This window comes from Plectropomus leopardus, chromosome 1, assembly GCF_008729295.1.
Source record: "Plectropomus leopardus isolate mb chromosome 1, YSFRI_Pleo_2.0, whole genome shotgun sequence".
Classification (NCBI taxonomy): Eukaryota; Metazoa; Chordata; class Actinopteri; order Perciformes; family Serranidae; genus Plectropomus; species Plectropomus leopardus.
The window spans coordinates 3,853,766-3,874,323 of record NC_056463.1 but is presented as its reverse complement, the minus strand read 5'-3'; the positions used below and the strand labels follow the sequence as shown (position 1 = coordinate 3,874,323).

The 20,558-nt window shown below is 39.0% G+C and overlaps 1 protein-coding gene across 1 annotated transcript in view; it reads left to right on the top strand.

Annotated features, from left to right (window-relative positions):
- Positions 1 to 19,893, top strand: part of bbox1 (butyrobetaine (gamma), 2-oxoglutarate dioxygenase (gamma-butyrobetaine hydroxylase) 1) — a 35,303-nt gene extending 15,410 nt beyond the window's left edge. The window contains exons 4-8 of the mRNA XM_042490655.1: positions 11,160 to 11,358; positions 12,255 to 12,360; positions 13,058 to 13,254; positions 14,779 to 14,945; positions 16,916 to 19,893. Of these exons, the coding sequence (XP_042346589.1) occupies positions 11,160 to 11,358; positions 12,255 to 12,360; positions 13,058 to 13,254; positions 14,779 to 14,945; positions 16,916 to 17,076 (830 nt within the window). The 3' untranslated portion in view covers positions 17,077 to 19,893. The remainder of the gene's footprint in view (positions 1 to 11,159; positions 11,359 to 12,254; positions 12,361 to 13,057; positions 13,255 to 14,778; positions 14,946 to 16,915) is intronic.
- The last annotated feature ends 665 nt before the right edge of the window (positions 19,894 to 20,558 follow it).

Here is a 20,558-nt window from a genome sequence, read left to right as displayed (position 1 = left end):
AAAGATACGATGAGATTTCTCTCACTGTAACAGCTGTCACTGTTTTATCTTCATCTGACCCGCCAAAAAAACTCCCTTGTCACAAGTCCCAGCCAAAATCTTGAAAAATTTCTTACCTTAAGCCGTAGATTTTTAAGAAATCCCTCCCTACTTTAGCTATCTGGTCTTAATCAAGCTTTGCGAAAAACCTCTGTGAGGCTGTCAAAGTCTGATGAAGACCATGCATGCCCTAAAAACAAGGTAGGAAACATTTCCCAGCAGTGTGTGTACTTAAAAGCATACTGTGGCACTATTTGTAGTAGTAGGTAATACTTTTGGTATCGATACAGACATCTGATCTGTAGCAGACTTGCTTCTATCTTGTTTACCAAAAATGTCATCAATCAGTTAAAGTTGATCCAGATCTCTGCTGCCTGAGTGCTGACTAAAACCAGAAGACGAGCAAATATTGCACTCATTTTTGTTGCTTGTTTTCGTAAAGATTTTACCCAAAAAAATCAACAGAACAAAATTGAAAAAAGCCTTTTCCTGGCTTGACGTACAGGTTGGTAACATTTCTTAGCGGCTTTTAGCTCTTTAAATCATAAAGCTGAAATTACATGTTTGATTTCCACATCCACGATTGTGATTACGGTCAGTGATGTGTTAAGTCCGACCATGTTCATGTGGATCTTTGCTTTACTTTTTGTGGATGTCTGTGTGCAGACGAAAAACTTTAAGCAGTTTGCACCTGCAGACACATCCGTATATGCAGACACCCAGTGTTGTGTAAACAGTGCAGCTCGCACATCCTCTTTCGGAGGTCTTATTGAGCTATTTAGGTCAGACTTCCCAAAGACCTGCTGTAAGAGCAGCTGATGGTAGTGGTATCCTTAAATGGACACCTAACATTTTAACTTTTTTAGTTTATATTTCAGTCTGATGTTTTTAAAGCATTTTGCATGCATTTATTTGTATTAATTTTTAAACTTACATCTTTATTTTGACCTTTTTACAAACTAAACGTACAACTTGTAATTTTCTGCTACTCTGCGTCTTGGTCAAAATAATAACAAAAGACAGCTATGCCATCATTGCAGTTAGTTTCTCCTGGTTATAATTCTGTCAGTGTTTATTGTTCAGGAGATTTTTTTACCAGGAGCCAAATATTCAGCAGATAATCAGCAGTTTCCTGTTAAAAATCTATGTTTCTCTAAAACTGTTTGGCACAGCAAAGGCTGGAGCAGGCTGGACCGTGTCATGTAAAATTGAACATTGGTGGAAACATTTTGGTAGCAGTGTTTCTCACAGAACTAGAATCTATCACGAGGGGTTAATAATTGATATGTCAGTCCAGCAGCTGCTGCAAAAAGCAAAGTTTTAGACCCAGCATAATGAACTGTTAAGTTTGACTTTCACTCCTGCTGCTTCGTCTTTGCCCAGAGTGCGTTCTGCGCTCCGACAGTGTGATGCAATCAATAATAAAACGATCCAAATGTTTCGATAGCGGTCCTAAAGAATGGCCCAGCTCCAAAAAAATAGAAACATTATGTGGCCGCAGATATTTTTATCATGGCGGGCCGCCACAAATATCCTAAATGAGTGTTTGGGAAGCCCTGAGTTAGTGCAAATACATGACTCAACAAGAATTATAACCTCTTGTGGTTTTTAAGAGATTTCAATGCAGAAAGGTTATCTAACTTTTCTTTGAGCTCTCTCTTTTACTTAAAACAGCTTACATAAATTTGTCAGTCATTTCAAAACACATTGATCTTCACATACCAGTTTCCCACCTGAACACGGTGTGGTTTATATTGAGCTGTGATGCACTTTATCCCCATTCCTCTTGTCCTGGCGCACTTTCCTGGTTGTGTGTTGTCAATGCTACTATGTGTGTTTTTGTGTGTGTATTTGTTTTGTAGTTTTAACATGCTGCTCTTAACGAAGTGCCCCTAGTGGGGTTTGAATTGAACTGAACTGATACCTGTACAGATACAGGTGCCTGGTTCTCTTTGTAGTTTGCTATGTTTCTTGTGACATTGTGGATTTTTTAGTGCTCTCATTTCATGTTTTAAATACCTACGGTACATGTGAATAAGTATTACATTAAGATTGGACAGTTAACTGTAAACCTCTTGACCGATTGGCTCTCCTCAACAGACTCAGCTGACTCTGGACTTTTCTCTATAAAGTGTGCTGACCGGTTCTATAACTCAGCCAAGTAGCAGCTGATTTGTCAATTCCCCGTCTGGCTGGTGTTCCTTCTTTGCCATCTGGTCTGAATTTAGTCCTCTATGTCATCACTCGTCAGTTGACAGAAAAGGCTCCTGGAAACAGAGCAGCGGAGGTCCATCCATGGAAAAACGTTTTTTATCCCAAACCTGACAGTCACTTCACACGCCATTTACAGCTCCAGCAGCAACGTCTCTCTAACACGTGCTTACATACATGAGTACACGTGGTGCATTATCAACATGAGAGGAATTTTAGAAATCTAAACTGTAAACTATCAGTGTTTCCATCTGTCAAAATAAGCTTTCATCATTGTCTGATGTGTTAAAATGGACTGCTGATGGTTTTACCAGCTCAGATTTGTCAGAAATAATGGTGGTCAGCCAAGACTTGCACATATCAGATGTCACTTTCAAGGAAATTAGGCCCCCTATAAACACATTTCACTATTCTTCACCCACACACAGTTTATTTTTCACAGTGTAGTCCTGTAATTCCTTCACGGATCAACTATATTTGGGTTAAACCCTTTTCTCTTTGTCATCCCTTTTCAAATTTCAACACCTTTTACGTTAGACTGCATGGAAAGCTTGGTGATTAAAATGATTGGGTTTTTTTCATTTCTTTGGCAAGCCAGACCTTCTGCTTGGCGCTTTGAATCATACGGAAAGCACTGAGTACAAGTTGGCAAAAGGGACATTATTTGACAAACTACTGCAAGGCTCAGTAGAATTTTGGGAAGCTAATCTTGCTGATGGAGACAGAGTTGTGTTTGGATTAGTGTGTGTGCAGGGCCTGCAGGTCTCCAGTGAGAAAACACTGCACACTCTGTCTCCTCCAAACTGGGAGCACAGAGGCAGGCTGCGCTGTCATCCAGGTATGTTTCATAGATAAAGGTGTGTTTGTGGAATTAGTGGAGGGTGGAGTGAGTTTCTTGCAGCTCTGTTGATTATTTTTCAGATGTCTGGACTTGTCGGTCTGGTAAGAATAGGAATATTTTGAAAGTTTTCACAGTTAAAACATTGACAAAGGCCGGCAATTACTACATCAACATTTCCTTCTTTACCAGTAAAGCATTTGCAGCTCAGCCTCCCCAAGAAAAAAAAAAAGTCTGAATACATTTTTGCAGCCAATGAGGATTTTGGCTGTTAAAGGAACAGTTCGCCCCAAAATATAAACTATATTTTTCTCCTCTCACCGCAGTGCTGTTTATCAGTTTAGATTGATTTGGTGTTAGTAGCCGAGTGTTGGCGATATCAGCCGTAGTGATGTCTTACTTCTCTCCAATATAGTGGAAGTAGATGGCGCTCAGCTTATGGTGCTCAAAGCACAAAAAAAAAACTTTTTAAAAACTCAACAGCAATGTTTCCTTCCAGAAATCATGACCCAGTTTCTCAAGATAATCCACAGATTTTGTGGATCAACTACACCTGCCAACCTTATCACCACACAGAAGCATTCCCAACGCAGCAAAATAATAGGAAAAAAAATTTAAAATGCTGGTCTCTGCTGAGAAATGCACTGCCACACACCTCAGATTACTTTTGTATTTTAGTATGTCATTGGTTTTTAGGAAAATCCTGCATAGCTTATCGTTAATCACTGATCACTGTGCTTGCAGTTGTTAAAAAGCTAAATTGGGAAGGGAAAAACCTGGTATAAATAATCTGTATTCACTGACGGCCCTGACACACCAGTTAGCCTCTATGCATGAGAAGAGAAATGGAAGTTAATATCAGGTTGTGTCGTTAATGTGCAATTTGTCTAACAAGCGACTTCAATCCGTCCTGTTGTTCTTCCAGTTTCACTTTTGACCTCAGACTACTGCCCTCTGCTGGTATGGAGAGTTATTTCCTTATGAAAGCACATGACATACGTGCTAGCTAGCCATTGGTTGCAGTCTTCGCTGTATGTTCAAGCACAACTTTGGTTAGGCGACGCAACCATCGGCCTTTGTCACCACCGGTTCTTTGATTGGTTAGTTTGGTCCTTTAAAAGTGTATCACTTGAGATGAAACCATGTTTAAAATTTCATTACTTACTGTGATTAATGAGTCAAAAGCTTCGGTCATTAGTTGGGAGATTATTACTTCTGTAAAATTTAATAATAATGCAATAAGAATACTGTTACAAGAAACATTTTGCATTGGAAATTTCTCAAAAGGAAAAGTACCCAAATATTAGCAAAATGTATTTGAAAGGTTCAAGAGTACGGGTATTCTTAGTGCAGCACAATGGCTCCCTGAATGTTAGATATTATATTAATGGATTATTTTTACTGATGCATTAATGTATAAGCAGAATTTATAGTTGGTTCAGGCACTAATTAAGTATAGCTGCTGTTGGGTAGATTAATCCAGAACATTATGTTTTATGAGATTATCAAATGTTTTGTATATAAAATCTTAATTTGTGAAATATCTGCAGCTGTCAAATAAATATAGAGTAGTTTAGTCTAATTGAACTTTAGTGAAAAGGAAGTCTAAAATAGCATGTACTGGATGCACTCAATAAATACCTACCACAAAGCTCTATTCAAGTACAGTACTTTAGTAAATGTCTTTGGTTTCATAGTGTAATATTCAAAATACCAAGAATGGGATATTTGGGGCTCACATAGCAGCTGAAAAAAGACTCTTAGACTATTTTTATTTCAGTGCAATCTGTAAAATATGCTTTTAGTATAAACAACAGCTTGAAGATAATTTATAAAGCCTATTCTCTCTCTCTAAAAAAAAAAAAGTAAGGGGTGTTTCTGCCCATCTGGCTCTGAGCCCTCCGCTGTGCATTCCACAGACGGCCCATTGAAGTGAGCTGATCCGAGCTCTGTGATAAAACTTAACCAAGTCAAAACAAAAGCTCTCTGGATAACTGCAGTGATTGAAACGGAGCTTTGAAGGCGCTCCCAGCTGCAGAGGAGAGCGCCGCAGCCCTCCGAGCTTAAACAGAGCACAGTGAGGGAAGAGCCAAACTGCCATGAGCTGCCTGACAGCCACAGGAGCCGCGGCTTCAGGTTTCCTCATCTGGAAAAGCCACTGTAGCAGACCACGACCGAGGGGGAAACAGGAGAGGGGATTATGCACATATACTATCTTGTCAGACTGTCAGAGTCGTCGCTTCAAGCACGCAGCCAGCACAGTCTGTCCCGTGGAAACCGCAGCGGTTTTACACAAATGAGCAAATTAACTTAAACCTGCAATAACAAGCAGTGGAAACAAGCTGTAAACACAACATTGACGCAGAGTTAGTGAAGTTAGCAAATAGTGGCTTATTTACACCTCCGGCCGTTAAGAAGCAATATTATCATTCTTCAGGAGCCGGGTCTCTGGTCACTTGGTGAATGTAAATGTCTTATAATTTAATAATAATAATGATAATAGTCCAATAATGTTTACCCTCTCCTAGCTCTGTTTTTGGTCTATTTCCCTGTGGAAATATCTGGTTCTGTAGCTCCTGAAAGCTCCACTATGTTCACCAGCTAGTCGCTAACTTCATCTATCTGCAGTTTGCTGCTGGGCAAAGACTGTAGACTTTTATTTATATATATATGTATATAAAAACAGTATAAATCCTTTATAAATGCTAAAAGCACAGAAATAGCGTCAGTTAACAGAATTTAGTGGAGTCTAGGAATTAAACGAATTACTCAACTCACGATTTGATGTGATTAACGATACGTGGTTCACGATACGATTTTCTCATGCTTTTTTAAAATACAGAATGAGATTATAGAAAAATTATCACTGAAAAATATTCTTTTAATTATTTCAAGCAAAAATTATACAAAATACTGCATTTCCTCTTCTTGTCTATATTGAATTGAAGAATCCCTCATTATTTCTGAGGTAGGGTATAAATGCCAAACACAAACTATGCACTGAATGCATCTCTGGACATTCACAATGTCCCCTACTGTCGAAAACAAGAAAAAACCCTTTCACTAGGGACAAAGGTGGCTGGTGTGGAAACATTTGCTTTTGTTAGAGGGGAAAGCAGAGGATGAGTTTGAAGTATTAAGTTGGTCTTTTCTCACTCGCAGGTGATAAGTTGGGCGTTGTCTTTCGCTCTTGTACTCGTTTGGGCGATTGGGGTTGTAAATGCGCTTGTCAGTGTCATTCGGCCGTGTAGTTGTCGTTAAGGAGTAACACGTGTAGGCGGGTCTTACCGGAGCTCCTCACCATGATGCCGGCTCTCATTCTGCATCATGTTAGTTATTATTTGCAGCAAAAGGGCGTTGAACTTTGCAGACTGTTTTTGTCTTTTCTGTTATCTTCTCGCCTTTATTGCTTTTTGACTTAAGGTAGCTCAAATGCCTCCACACTTCTGATTTGTAACTGGAGGGTGCAACCTCTCTTTTAATATCACCTGTCCCTGAGCCTTTGCGTCGTCTTATTTACGTCGGCGAACTGTCCCTAGTCTCGGACATGACGCAGGATGCTGAACACATAGTGATGGGGCACGTCGAGCAAGTGAAGTCAAAAGTGGATTACATCTTCTGCTGTTTAAAAAGAGTATCGTGGTTTTTCATCTCACAGATTTGAATTTCACATATTTTGCATCGATTTTTAACTGCCTGGCGAGGCATGGTTACACCCTTAGTATAAACACTTTTGTGGCTTGCCTGACATGTTTAGCAACATTTCCTCATTATAGAAAACATAACTTGTTCTGCATTACGTTTCCCTCAAAATGTATTAGTTTTTTTACATGTAAGACGATACAGAATAAATGAAGGAAACATAGCAGAAAGCATGACAGAAGAATCAAATACAAGCACATTTAGAACCTTTACAACAAGAAAAGACCAAACTCAAAAATTATCTGTAGCTGTGTCACGATTTCATTGGGGAAGAGTTTTCTGTCTGAAATAGTGTGAAGAAGAAGTACAGGAAATACATAAACTATATAAAGTTAGTACATTTCCTCCATTGAAGTTCAGTTTTATCGGCTCTAAATCTTCCCAGATGTTTATCTACAGCAGTTCGGGTGACAAGGCCGTTACTTGTTCTTTAATCTGTTGCCAGTGTGAGCAGACAAGACACTAAAAACAGAGCGTCCTTGTAATCTTTCACATCTAAGATTTGTAATTAGCCTCCCCGGTTTAAAAAAAAAGAAGAAAGAAAAAGCAAGCACATGTGAGGAGCCGATTACATGATTAGAAGGCAGAGATTCATGCATCTTTTGTGCGACCCGGCCGCCAAAGTGTGAGCTCACTCGACAGCAGAGAGTGTACAAAATGAGACTCGAGCTGAACTGCAGCCAGGGCTGCACAGCTGATGTATGTGCACACTGCGACCAGCGCCGTAGCCTCTTTGGTCATGTGACACCCTAAACCGTGGAGCTGAATCACCGCTGAGCCTGTACAAGACATCCAGTTTCAAAAGAGCAAATGTAACATTCAAGCTTGACCTTTGCCCCAGTTTCTAACTCCCTGCCTTTCTTCCCCTCCGCCCTCTTGACAAGTTTTAACAGGCGGGGGGTTCCTGACCCTTTTGAGCCGTGCGGCCAGAGGCTGATCGTTTGTGACAACAGCCTGGAGGGAGGTCTGCGAGTCAGGATGGTCACTGTGGTTCTGACTGATGATGCATCTCGGTGTGCTTTGTGCCTCTCTGCCTTTCAAAAACAAAAAAAACAGGGACTGAAATTCCTCAACTGTAAGCCTTTATGGCCTTCAGAGCGAACAGTCACGTTGTCTTTTAACGTTTTTAGACACTTGAGGGTGATAAATTATGCATGAAGTCCAGCACGCTTGCCTCGCCTTGTGTCCGTCCCCTGCTGGCTTTAGCCTTGTAATGTATTTGTGATGCAGCCATTTAGAAAGCTGTTTTGAAGTTTGGGGGGTGCGCTGAACAGAGAGGTAACGAGGAGACACAAACTTCAGACAGGTACACAATCTCCTCGGCTAAAACCTCCTCCTGCAAATGTACTTAGCAGCTGTTTCTGTGGAAGTCACTGGAGAGAGGCTGCATGGAAAAACGAGTCGAGCCAGCTGGGTGGAGAGCAGTGGGAGGATTTTTTCCACTTCTGTCTGTCTGACGGAGACGGGCTGATTTCTCATAGAGAGCTATTCATCTCGTGGTGCGCAGACGGTCGCATGCGGTGGCAAGCTGCAAATGATAGACACGGGAGACCAAACACAGAGGAAGTTAGAAATTAGTTGTTTACTTTTTGTCAGAAAGCAAACACAAAATCTGGCATACTGATGTTCAAATCTTCTAATGTCGTCTTTTAAAATTCTGTTTTATTTTTAAGCTTTAGAAATTGCAGCTACACGCTGATAATGCTTTATTTGATAAAAAAATATGAGTTAATACTAATTGACTTGAGGTCAGTTGTCTGTAGCACAACAGAGAGCACTTAACGGCACATTATTCAACTTCCTTTCCTCCATCTTGAAGGAAAAAAATGTTCTAAAAGTAGAGATGTGTGTCAGTGGAAAGTATAAGGTAATGCTCGAAAGCTCATCACTGCTGCACACCTGCATAGTTCTGGTCCTTTTTTTTTAGCCGAATGAAACAGTGGGATGATGTCAATGCAGATGTCTTGAGAGAAAACATTAAGTCCCCGCTCCACTCAAAAAATGTTTTTTTCTCATGTTTAGTTTCTCTAAAACAGTAGTTGAAAGAGTAATTACACACACATCACGTAGGTGCAGTGCTATCCAAAAACAACGTACACGAAGGAAAAAGTAACGCCCGCACACTGAATTCATGCCACACTAGCTTAATGAGGACGTTTTGATCCAACTTGGTTTTTGACCTGACGAAGATCCATGTAGCATTAAACCGTTTTCTGCGTTGAACTTGTGTGGCATGAAGAAAGTGTGCAGGCGTTTCTGCTTTTTTCCCTCATGTACTCTAAAACAGTGGTTCCTAACCTTTTTCCTTAAGGGATCCCTACATTTTTGGATATTTAATATTATAGGCAATGCATAACAATAACAGTAAAAAACTGGTGAAATTTACAGTTACCCAAATGTTGAATGTGCAACATTTTTATTCATTTTTCTCACAGAAATGAATGGATTGCTTAAAAAACAAGCCTATGGTATTTTTTTTTAACAAACTTCTATAAACCCCTCAAAGTCAGACAGTCCAAGTGACCTCCCTGTGAGGTTTTGGTGGCCACTAGTGGGGGTCTGGAAACCACTGCTTTATCACGCTGGCTAGGTGGCAAAGAGTCAGAATGATATCAATAAAATTTGTATTAAAAAAAAAATTTAAAAAAAAGAAAAAGAAGCCTTATGGGGCGCCCAGTGGGTCACCTGATGGAGGACAAAGCCTCCGTACATGCGGCTGCAACCTCTTGCTGCATGTCATCCCCCTCTCTCACCCCTTTTCCTGCAAAATTTGACTGATAAAAAAATGAAGGCGAAAAGAAAAAAAGAAAGCCTTATAATTATGTAGATATTTTACAAAAAATAACAAAATACGAAAAGAAAATTCAGAAAAAAATGCTCCCTTAAAATATCAGGAAATAGCCTCTCATATTCATCGCACAAGCTATATGTAACAACTGCACACTGTATACGTTTTTCTGTTCTGTTATTGCTATGCACTTAATACGATATGAAATATTCATAACATATGTCATTTAGTCAGGGGTCGTCAGCATACTAAATGATAGAAAAAGGGTCCCTTAAGGAAAAAGATTGGGAACCACCAAACCACTTGTGTCTGTGCAAAGTTTGTCACTGGAGGTACTGAAGGAGGCGATTTCTGCACCTCCCTAAAATCTGAGATTCATAATGTGCCGGGCTCGCTGGATTAGGTACGTCACTAATACGAAAGCCAATCGCTGTCTAATATAAGAAACGCACAACAACGAGGGATCAGACTCTGACACAACACCGACACGCTAACAAACATCATAATAAAAGATACTAATTACACGTACCCCTCTGATGCGTCTGCTTGTCCTGATTTTGGTGCACAGCAGACTCCTTATCTCAGTCTGGGTCTGACTGAGACCCAAATGTTTATTGCCGAATCTCTCTGATGTCTCCTCAAACAGTCTGCCCGAGTGTCTGAGGGACTTCACCTCTGTGGACATTTTCAAACAGAAACCTCAAGACATATTTTTTCAGTTTGCTTTTACTTAAGGCTCCCGGTCATTTGTTGCCTGTTTTTAGGTCTTATTTTTTTTATCACTTTGTGTTTATTTGTTCTTTTGACTTTTATTAATTTAAAACTCTCTTAACTTGAGAAGTTAACGTCTTAATTCTGTGTTTGGTTCTGATCTGTGAAGCACTTTGGGCTGCATGATTGTATGAAAGGTGCAATATAAATAAAGTCTCATCTGATCAATGTTAGCCATCGCAATGACTAAACGAGCTGCACGGTAACCAGACCGGGCTTCTAATTGAGACAGGCCTTTATTTGTCAAAATGGGACTGGGCTTTTATAATTGGGATTAGGGTTATATTTGAATTTTTACGGTATGTGGGGAAAACCATATGAAACAAGATATAAGTATACTTAAAAAACTAGTGTGGAGAGGGACTTTATGTATCTTCAAATATTCCACATATGGCTATCATTCATGCCTCTGCAAAACCTGCAAATATCCTGTGTTAAACTAAACAGTGGTTAAGATTTATTCATGTGGTGGAGTGAATGTGCATCATTTTAAAAAAGAGCATGCACTTCTCACCTTCAAACATGTGCCAACACATGTTTATAACAAACTGTGGAGAAGAAAGAGGAATGCAACATCTGATAAAGTTGCTATGATACAGAGCAGCTCTGTTCTGGTGTGTTTGTTTGTTTAACGGAGCAGAGACAGGACAGGACAAAGACAGGCTGCTCAGTGGAAAAGCTTCATGTTGGTGCATTGCAGACACACGGCTTATTTCTTGTCAGACAAACAGAAACCAGAAAATAAACCACTGTATGCATGTGAATCTTCGCTTAGATGACATTCTTTCCGTGTCCTCTTTCTCACTTCAGAGCGTTATTACTGGGACTCCAAACTGCTCATTCCCACGGCCGACTACCAGGAAGTCCTGCATGACGATAAGGCGGCGCTGGCCTGGCTCCTGGCCCTGCGTCGGGTTGGCATCGTCTACCTGAAGGGGGCTCCAGCAGAGCAAGGCCAAGTGGCCCGACTCGCTGAGAGGATTGGCTATCTCAGGCTGACATTCTACGGGTAAGACTCTGTGACGTTCATCCGTTTTTCTCTTGTCATCCTCAGCCAAGCCACTGTTTAATAATCTGACTCCCCACTAAATCTTGAACCGCTGAATTTTTCCACTGATCATATTTAAGCTGGAGCAGAGCCCGGGAGTGTTATTAGTGCAAAATTAAATACAAAAGACCTTTTATTTACATCCTTTTTTTTTTTTTTTTTTCTTTCCCAGGGAATCGAGGAAAAAAAAGCAGCTAGATTTTCTGATGAAAGAAGTTCTCAGATTTTCACTTAATAGCATTAATGTTTAGGAAAATGTGTCCGCGAGTCAATTATCTGTAGCTTTGATTCATTTTGTTTCCATGGAGAAGTTTACAGAGTGTGTGTGTTGGCGCTTTCATCGCACCCGAGTTCATCATTTTGACTTATTGCAGCGCTGATTACTTGAGGACAGAGACGGGGAAAACAACCTAAGAGCATTCCAGCTTTTTTAAGCCAGAGGAATTACCTGGTGCACTCAGTCAGAACAGAGGTTTGGAGCGTAAAGCTTTTCCACTGCCAGCAGATGAGCTCATACTGCTGGGAGTAAAGACACTGCAGACTAGAGCTGAAGTCCTGCCATCAGAGAAACTAGACCGTTTTACGAGCCGGGCATCCAAACGAGGCATGCAAACAGAACATGGAAGATAACTTTACCTCATTAGTGCTCGACTCCTTCTGCATCTCAATGAAGTATCTACTTCACAGAGGCTGAGCATTCCTGTGAAGCTGCCCAGTTCTCCCCTCAGGGATCCCTGCAAAGTTCATGTCATCTTATCCTTTTTCTCTACACGGCCTAATTCTAGCTGCTTATCTCCTAAATCCAGAGTTAAATAATTAAAGTGGAGTTTATTAATGAATGTTATCTTTGTCCTCAGGCACACATGGCAGGTCCAGGACAAATACATGGCAAACAACGTGGCCTACACTTCAGGAAAGCTCAGCCTGCACACAGACTACCCTGCATTGCACTTTGCACCTGGAGTGAGTAAAATCTGACTTTATACGCTGTATTTAGAAGATGAAACCGCACTAACTCTTGTTATGTTCGTCTGTCATTACAGCAAGATTATTCCCGAGAGATCAGGTTCATGTTGAATCATCCGAAAGTTGTCAGAAACCTGAATCTGAAAAAAAAAAAAACATTGTTTGTACCTCATTTCTAACACAATTCAGTCAATATTAAGTGCAATTGTGTTTCCCCTCTTACAGATCATGCCTTTTTTTGGGTTTTTTGAAACAGGTCTACCTTGTTTAAAAATGAAAATTTGAAATACCTAGATATAAAATACAGGGTTTTTTTCTTTTTGATTTTGTTTTACATTTTGAAACTTTTTCTGTCTTTGGGATAGAAACTTATTTCTCACATTTGCAAAGAAACAAATGTTCTAAATTTGACACTTCTGACTCTAATTTCACCGCCGTGTCAGTTTGACCCCATCAGAGCCTCTGTGATATAAACCATTTTCATTTAAAAGTTGATTACACTTATTAAGTCCAGTAGGAGAAGTTTCATCAAAAAAAATATTTTTCAAATTTTAAAATGGGTCAAAATTGTCCTGCATCTCAACAGGAGGGCTAAACAGATATGGTATCACTTATGTGCTGCTTTTAAGTGTGTTTCAGCTGCAGGCATCCAGAGTCGTAAAACGAGCATTTGTGCGGCACGTGTGTGTTTCAGGTGCAGTTTCTGCACTGCATCAACCAGGCCGAGGAGGGAGGGGAGAGCGAGGTGGTGGACGGCTACCACATGGCCGAGCAGCTGCAGAGAGAAGACCCAGAGGCCTTCAGGACGCTCACCTCGCTCCAGGTGGACTTCACCGACACGGGGATGGACTACTGCGACTTCATGCTGCAGTCCAAGAAATGCATCATTGAGTGAGTGCAGATGAGCTGTCAGATCACCTGCTGTTTTTTTTTGTTGTTGTTTTTTTTAATTCCCACACACATACACACATTTACTGTATCTTAAAGAGAAGCAAAGATTGTGATTTGCAAAAATTTCAATGACTGCTTAAAAAGAAGAAAAGCAGTGGAAATAGTGTTCGTGTGTGATTTGAAATGGAACACTGCCATCTGCTGTTCAGAGGTGTTATGTCCAAATTTAATCTATATGCCTGCTATCTATTGTAACCAAAGCCATGAGATCATAGAACGAGATGCTTAGCAACCACATTTTATTTAAATGTTCATGTGTCCACGTGCTTTTGGCCACATGAGTCCTTTAAGTAGAAAAGATCAGCTGAAAAGATTACATTTAATGGAGGATAAATTAATTTATCCTTTATCCTCTCAAACCCTTTTTGCATAACACAAAAGGAAGCAACTAATATTTAAAATTTATACATATATTGATTATTTTCTTGATTAATTGATGCTTCCTGAAATGTCAGAATGTAGTGACAAAAGCCTGTTCATTTTCACAGAGCCCAAAAATGTCATTTAAATGGCTTGTTTTACAGTGTTTGAAGACAAATTCAGATCATTTACTTCAGTAAAAGCACCAGTACCACACTGTAACACACTCCCCTGCAAGTTTAAGTCCTCAAAACTTTACTTGAGCAAAATGTTTATCAGCAAATATGCTTTTAGTATCAAAAGTAAAAGTACTAATTATGCAGTAATTTGCTCTACTTTAAGCTTTTGCACTTTCCCTGCTGAACAGTTTTGCACATCTCTGCACAAAACTGTACAGCTTTGTTACCCTGAAACAGCTACACTCTATATATTTGTCATGTTATTGCACTTTTTATTCATGTCCACCATATTTTTATTATATTTCTCCTATTCTATATCTAAATTCTTTAGATTATTATCATTATTTTTTTTATTTTCTTTTTATTTGTATTCATTTTATATTTATTGTGTATTTTATGTTTCCACCAAAAGGTAAAGTAAATTCCTTGTAACTGAAAACCTACTCGGTGATACATCCTTTTCTGATTATGATTTTGATTTCTGGAAAAATGTTCCCTGACAGCGTTTGACTCTTCTAACTGATGTTTTTGGATTAATATTCCTGCTGCTTCGATGTTTATGTTTTATTTTCCTGTCGTTGATGTTAAAGTTTGTGCTCATTTTAAACCTTAATATCGTGCAGGTAAGTTTTATGTACATTAATGCATCATATTATTAGAGATCATCACATGTTTGTAGCGGTTCTGTCCTGTGAGAAGCACAAATCTCTAAAAAGTCCAGACCTGTTTTCAGCTTTGTGGTGATGCATTTTCCAGCTGGTCTAAGAGGGTTTTTAAAGAGTTTATTTAGCTTAAAAAGGAGGAAAACCTCCTCAACAATAAAGGAGCACTTCCTCCTTTAGGTTAATCAATGTGCATAAATTTTTTGTTAAGTGGCTATTTTATGTATGATTTATGATTGTCTGTCTTCCTCCTCTCTGAGCAGCGTTAATGCAGATGGTCGAGTTCTGAGGATAAACTACAACAACGCCACCAGAGATTCGGTGCTGGACCTCCCGGTACACCAGGTTCAGCCCTTCTACCGAGCACTGAAGACCTATGTGAATATCATGAACCGACCAGAGAACGTGGTCACCTACACAATGAATCCAGGTCAGTGTGCACCTCTCAAAACTCCACTAACAGAGCACAAAAAAACAGTCACTCCAGGATTTCAGCAGGCTTTTTTGGGTGGTGGTGCTTCAAATGCCTGATTTCATGGCAGCTTTTCTAAATTTTGCAGTGTTTTTCAGGATGTTTTTAGGTGTGAGAGAAAGTGAAAACTGCAAAAAATGTATTTTTTTTTTGCCTTTTTGCCTCTTGCAGTACATTAGAGAATTGCATTGCATGGTCATTTTTTGCCGGTAAATGTAAGACGTTCACGTTAGTGCACATCTGCATCTTCACTACCAGACACAAGAAATGAAGTTTGGTGGTGTTATGTGGGGGACTGCTGTGATTGACAACGTTATGGCAAAATATGAGGATTGGTGAAAGTAAATGAAGAGTTAGGGTAATTAGATAAAATTGCACAGTCACACAAAATTTACAAATTTTATTGAATTTGCACTTGTTGCAGTTACATCCTGGAGAGGCTGAAATATCAGAAAATATATTTGTAAAGGCCTCAAATCACAGTTAAAAGTACCAAAACTCATTTACAAGCATCTTTGTCATCATCAAGGTCACAGTGACATCAGACTCAGTGTCGTCGCTGTCAAATGACCTCAAATGTGAAGTGACCCACTTTAAATAATCACCGCTCAGCACGCAGTCTGCAGCATCAGGTGACAACGATGATGCAGCGATATTGGACGACACATTAAGGACATCAGAGTGTATCAGGATGGTGTCATTAGTGATTCGACCGCAGCATCGAGGTCTCGAGCCTCAGTGTTGGAAGGCGTCCATCATGATGACGCGTCTTTAAGAGAAAAAACAAGTTCATAAGTGTCGTCCAATTAGTGCCCGCCTTACACCAAAAACTTTCCAAACAATTGCACGGTCGCAAACAAATTTCTAATGTCGCAATTAAGTCACAAACGTTTTTTCGTGATCTCAATCCTTTGGTGCAAGGTGATCATGAATTTCAATCTGAGCTGTCTCAGTCTTTTTTCTCGTTTTGACTTTCCCAAAGATCAAACACATCTTATATTATCGTAACTTTTGAGTCTTTGTTCAGTGAAATCCTGAAGTTCAGTGACGTGAACATTTTCAGCAACCAATAGCTGTGCTCTCTCCAGCACCAAACAGGAAGCTGTGAACCGGGCCGACAGTAAACTCCACGAAGGCACAAAAAAAAAACGTGAACAAGCGTCGGTTCTCTTGAACTGCGGATGAAGAGGAGAAACTGGTGCAGCTGTGGAGTGAACAAGAGTTGATTTTGCTTTTTCTTGATGTAATTCTGTGTGTCTGATGCACCAACCAGCCGGATGCATTAAACTCTGTGTAGATTCACGACTGAAAGCGTGTACGCACAAAGGCAGAAATGCACATGCATTCATCAGATTTATAAATTATCATTGTGATAAAATCTCCGTCAGTCTGATTATTAAACATCAGAATGATCCAGTGATTCGGTCATAGCGTTTAATGTGGAAACAGACCACAAAATGCTCCACGTGATCAAATTAAACGATCACTGACGGGCAGATGAATATAAACAAAAATAATTTTGAAATGCATCACATACTGTATATATTATTTAAAATTTACAACATAAATTACCCTTTGAATGACTTTTTTTTTAAAGTGCTGTGAAGCCTGCAAAAATAATAATAATAAATCACAATCAATAAAATTGACTAACGCGGTCAAAAGAAAATATTATCCGTCGCTCAGTTTATATTTTATCTCGTCATCACCTCACCTGCACTTATTTTAGTTCAAACTGTGTGTGCGCCTGCTCTGAAGAGCATAAATACCAGTTTATTTGTGAGAAAATGTGTGTGCATGTTTTTTGTGCATGCACATCGTTTATGAATTGACCCCCCAAGTACAAATAGCATTGTTGGCTGGCAGCAAAAAGCCAAAACGAAATATTTAAGATTCCTTTGTGTCTGATCTTTGTTGCTGTATTTCAGGTGACATCGTGACCTTCGATAACTGGCGTCTGCTGCATGGGCGGAGGCGCTACATTAGCAGGCCTGACAGGTTGCGACACCTCGAGGGCGCCTACCTGGACTGGGATGAAGTCATGTCCCGCCTCCGGATACTCCGCCTCTCGGTCCATGGGAACGTTTGAGCTCTTCACCCAAATTTTAAAAGGTAGAATCAGAGTTAAGCTGGGAGGCTGTAAACTGTAAGCTAAGCTTAATGTTGTGTCTTAAAACACTGCAGAGATATTGAAGTATCTGACAAAGAGCTGAATCTCTGACTCTGACGAAACAATTGAAAGATTGCACAAAGATTTTAAAGTAAGGATGCTTTCCAAAATCTGCGAAAATCAAACGATGACCAGTAATGTCTCAAATAGTAAAAGTGCAACACTTCAATGCAAATATTATTTAAAACACCTTGATTTCAAATTTAAGGGGTGCTTTTTAATCAAAGTGTCAAAAGAAGTTTTATAAATTTAAAATAATAAGATGTTTTATACATCTTTGAGTCTGCCACATTATGATTTTAATATTATGTAATTTATACTTCTTAAGTTATCATTCCCAAATCTCGACCTGGATGCCTCAAAATCACCTGTTCATTGTCTAACAGCTAAAATCACTGACATCGTGTTTGATGATGATAATTGAAGACATTTTAACTCATTGTTTACTTTTGTGTAAAGAAAACTGTTGAGTTTCTGACTGTAAATAGGGAGACGTGAGTGTAGGAGTGATTTCAGGCAGAGCCCCCGTGTAAAAGCTTTTCCTCGGCTGTGGTATCCTGCTACCTCTCCTGTTCAAAGTGCCTTCTGTCAACACAAAGGATGTCCTTGACTTCTCCTTCATGCTGTAGAGTTGCAGTCTGAATTAAAATCTGCATTACGCTGTGGTGCAGTAGCTGTACTAGAACTGTAAATGTAAATTTAAAGGGTCAGTTGAGCCAAATTACAAAAACGTGTCTACTTAACCCTCTCCTGCAGAAACTAGAAAGTTCTGGATTTATCTGCTGAAGTTTTAAGATAAAGTTGCTGTCAAGTGACAACTGTGCATGAACATATTTTAGCATTTTTAGACAAACTGAAGGAGCACACTGCATCAGCTGCATCAGACACTAAACGATACGTTAAAACTAGATAATTTGATCGTAAAGTTGTGCTGATGTTCACACTAACGATGTCAAAATGTGGAAACGTGGAGCAGCTTTAGAAACTTTTAATTTTGCTTCTTTGCATTGAAATTAAATTTTTTAAAAGCGATGAACATAAACAGATGTTTTTTAGACAAACTGAAGGAGCTCCTTGCTGCAGCTAAACATAAATTACATTTTAGGTTAAACACTAAGTGTTAAGTTGAAACTAGCTCGTTTGATCGTAAATTTGTGTTAATATTTACAGACTGCATTAATATGCACAGAATAGTCCAGTCTTTGCCCTTATTCCAAAAAAGACAATACTCCTGCTAAGCTGTTTTCATGGCTAATGAAGATAAATTCCCAATTCCTGCGTACATGGAGCCATGCATACTCCAATTAACGTGCCCTAACGTGTCGTTCACCACTTCAAAATATGGAAACGTGGAACAGCTTTTGCAACTTATCATTTTGCTTCTTTGCATTGAAATTAGATTTTTTTCAAAGAAATAAACATAAGCAGATTTTTTTTTTAGACAAATTTAAGGAGCCTGTTGCTCCAGCTAAATGTAAGTTCAAGCTTATGTTAGATACTCAGCGATAAGTTAAAGCTAGTTAGTTTGATTGTAAAGAGACTTAAGGTTGATTTTACTCTGATATTAAATCTGCACACATCGGACCTCAAACAGCAACATTCTCTAAAATTTCTCTGATATTTCCTCTTACCAGAATATTACGAGAAAACAAAGGAGAAGTCGACTCTCCCACTTGATTTTAAGTCACCTGTTAGCTAAAGACTCTGGCACAGACTGGAGGCGTGACATTAAAAAATGAAAGAACTTATGTTAAATTGATGTAGGCCTACTGTTAAATAAACTCAAAGTAAATGTTATTTCAAGGAAATATAAAGCTACACATGCAGTGAGGTTTAAATATTCCTCATACAAGCAGTATATATGAGAAGCTGGAACTGTGAAATGTTTATTTTCTGATTAATGGGCTGATTGTTTCAGCTACATTTGTATATTTTCATATTTTTGGCTTGTGTGTAAAAATCTTGATTTGTAAAGTAGTTATCTAATAATAGAAGTGAAGTAAAAAGTACAGTATTTACCTCTGAAGTGTAGTGGAGTGAAAGAAGAAAGTGGCATGATATTATAATACTCAAATACAAATCTGAGGTTACTTTTAAGTTACTTGAGTACAGTACTTGGGTAAATGTGCTAAGTTAAATTCTGCCACTGCTCAGCAGAGCGACACTAAGCAGCTGAAATTACAGTAATTTGGATCAATGCATCAAGTTTAATAGAAACCCTTTAGCCCTGAAATGTAATGATCCAGTAAGTATAATTACCCTAAAACGTAATTTAAATTCAAATCAATTATATTTGTGCTTTTTGTAAATTTCCCTCATTTGTAAAACTTATATTTCCTTGTGTTTTTTCCAACAATTTGTTGAATGTGAAAGCAAGATGTTTTTCTCTTAACTTGGTAGAGTACCTCCGGCCACACTCAATTTTCTCTTACCTAAGAGGAAAGCAAAAATAAGCAAACATTGGTGAATCCCAAAAATCAATGGTACTGACAAAATAGGAACAAATCCTGGCTACGAGCAAAAATAAGAGAAAATTTGCTTGTAGATTGTTTCTTGCAAGAGGCCCATTGAATATGTTTACATGCACAAAATAATGCAGTTTTTAATATTATTCCATAAAGGACTAAGCTGTTAACATAACTTATGAAAATAAATGTCCCACTAATATTCCTGTTACGTGAAGCCATGCATACTTCCATTACAGGAAGTTCATCATGCCAAAATGTAGAAAAGTGAAATGGCTAAAGCCTGTGCCAGGATTTTTTTTTCTTCAAAGTTTTCCACTAGCAGCTGACTTGTGAACGCAGCCTCTCTTTCATTCTTCAGTCACCTTCTTCAAAAGGTTGGCGTTTACGATATTTGCACAGGTGCAAACACCTGTCGATATCGAAGTCTGTCATAATGTTTAAAAGTAATAAGTAGCAATAATGTTTATTTCCCTTTCCAACCAGAAATGTGGGCTTTTCTTTTGGGCATGCTTTTCTACCCCAAGGCCTTACAAACTGCGAATGAGTTTGTTTGTGACCGACGTATCCATGACAACACACAGAGCTGACCGTAAACGGACAAGAGGCCGTGTGTCTGAGGCGCGTATTTCGAACGCACCGTCCATGTCCAAAGAATTATCATAAAACCTGAACAACAGCTAAATATTAGCGTGTGTGTAAACGTATTCACTGTTGCCGAAACTTATGTTTTCACTTCCTGTGGCCAATCATCGAAAAGCACTATTCTGCCTAACAGCTAAAAATAACTAACACTATTCACCAAACAACAACAAAAAGTTACCTAAACTATGTAGGACAAAGTGTCACAAACAGGTCATAACTATACAATAAGTGTTGAAACCGTCAACTACAACATAGTTTAGTATCACAGTTTTGGGCAGATTAATCTTTAAT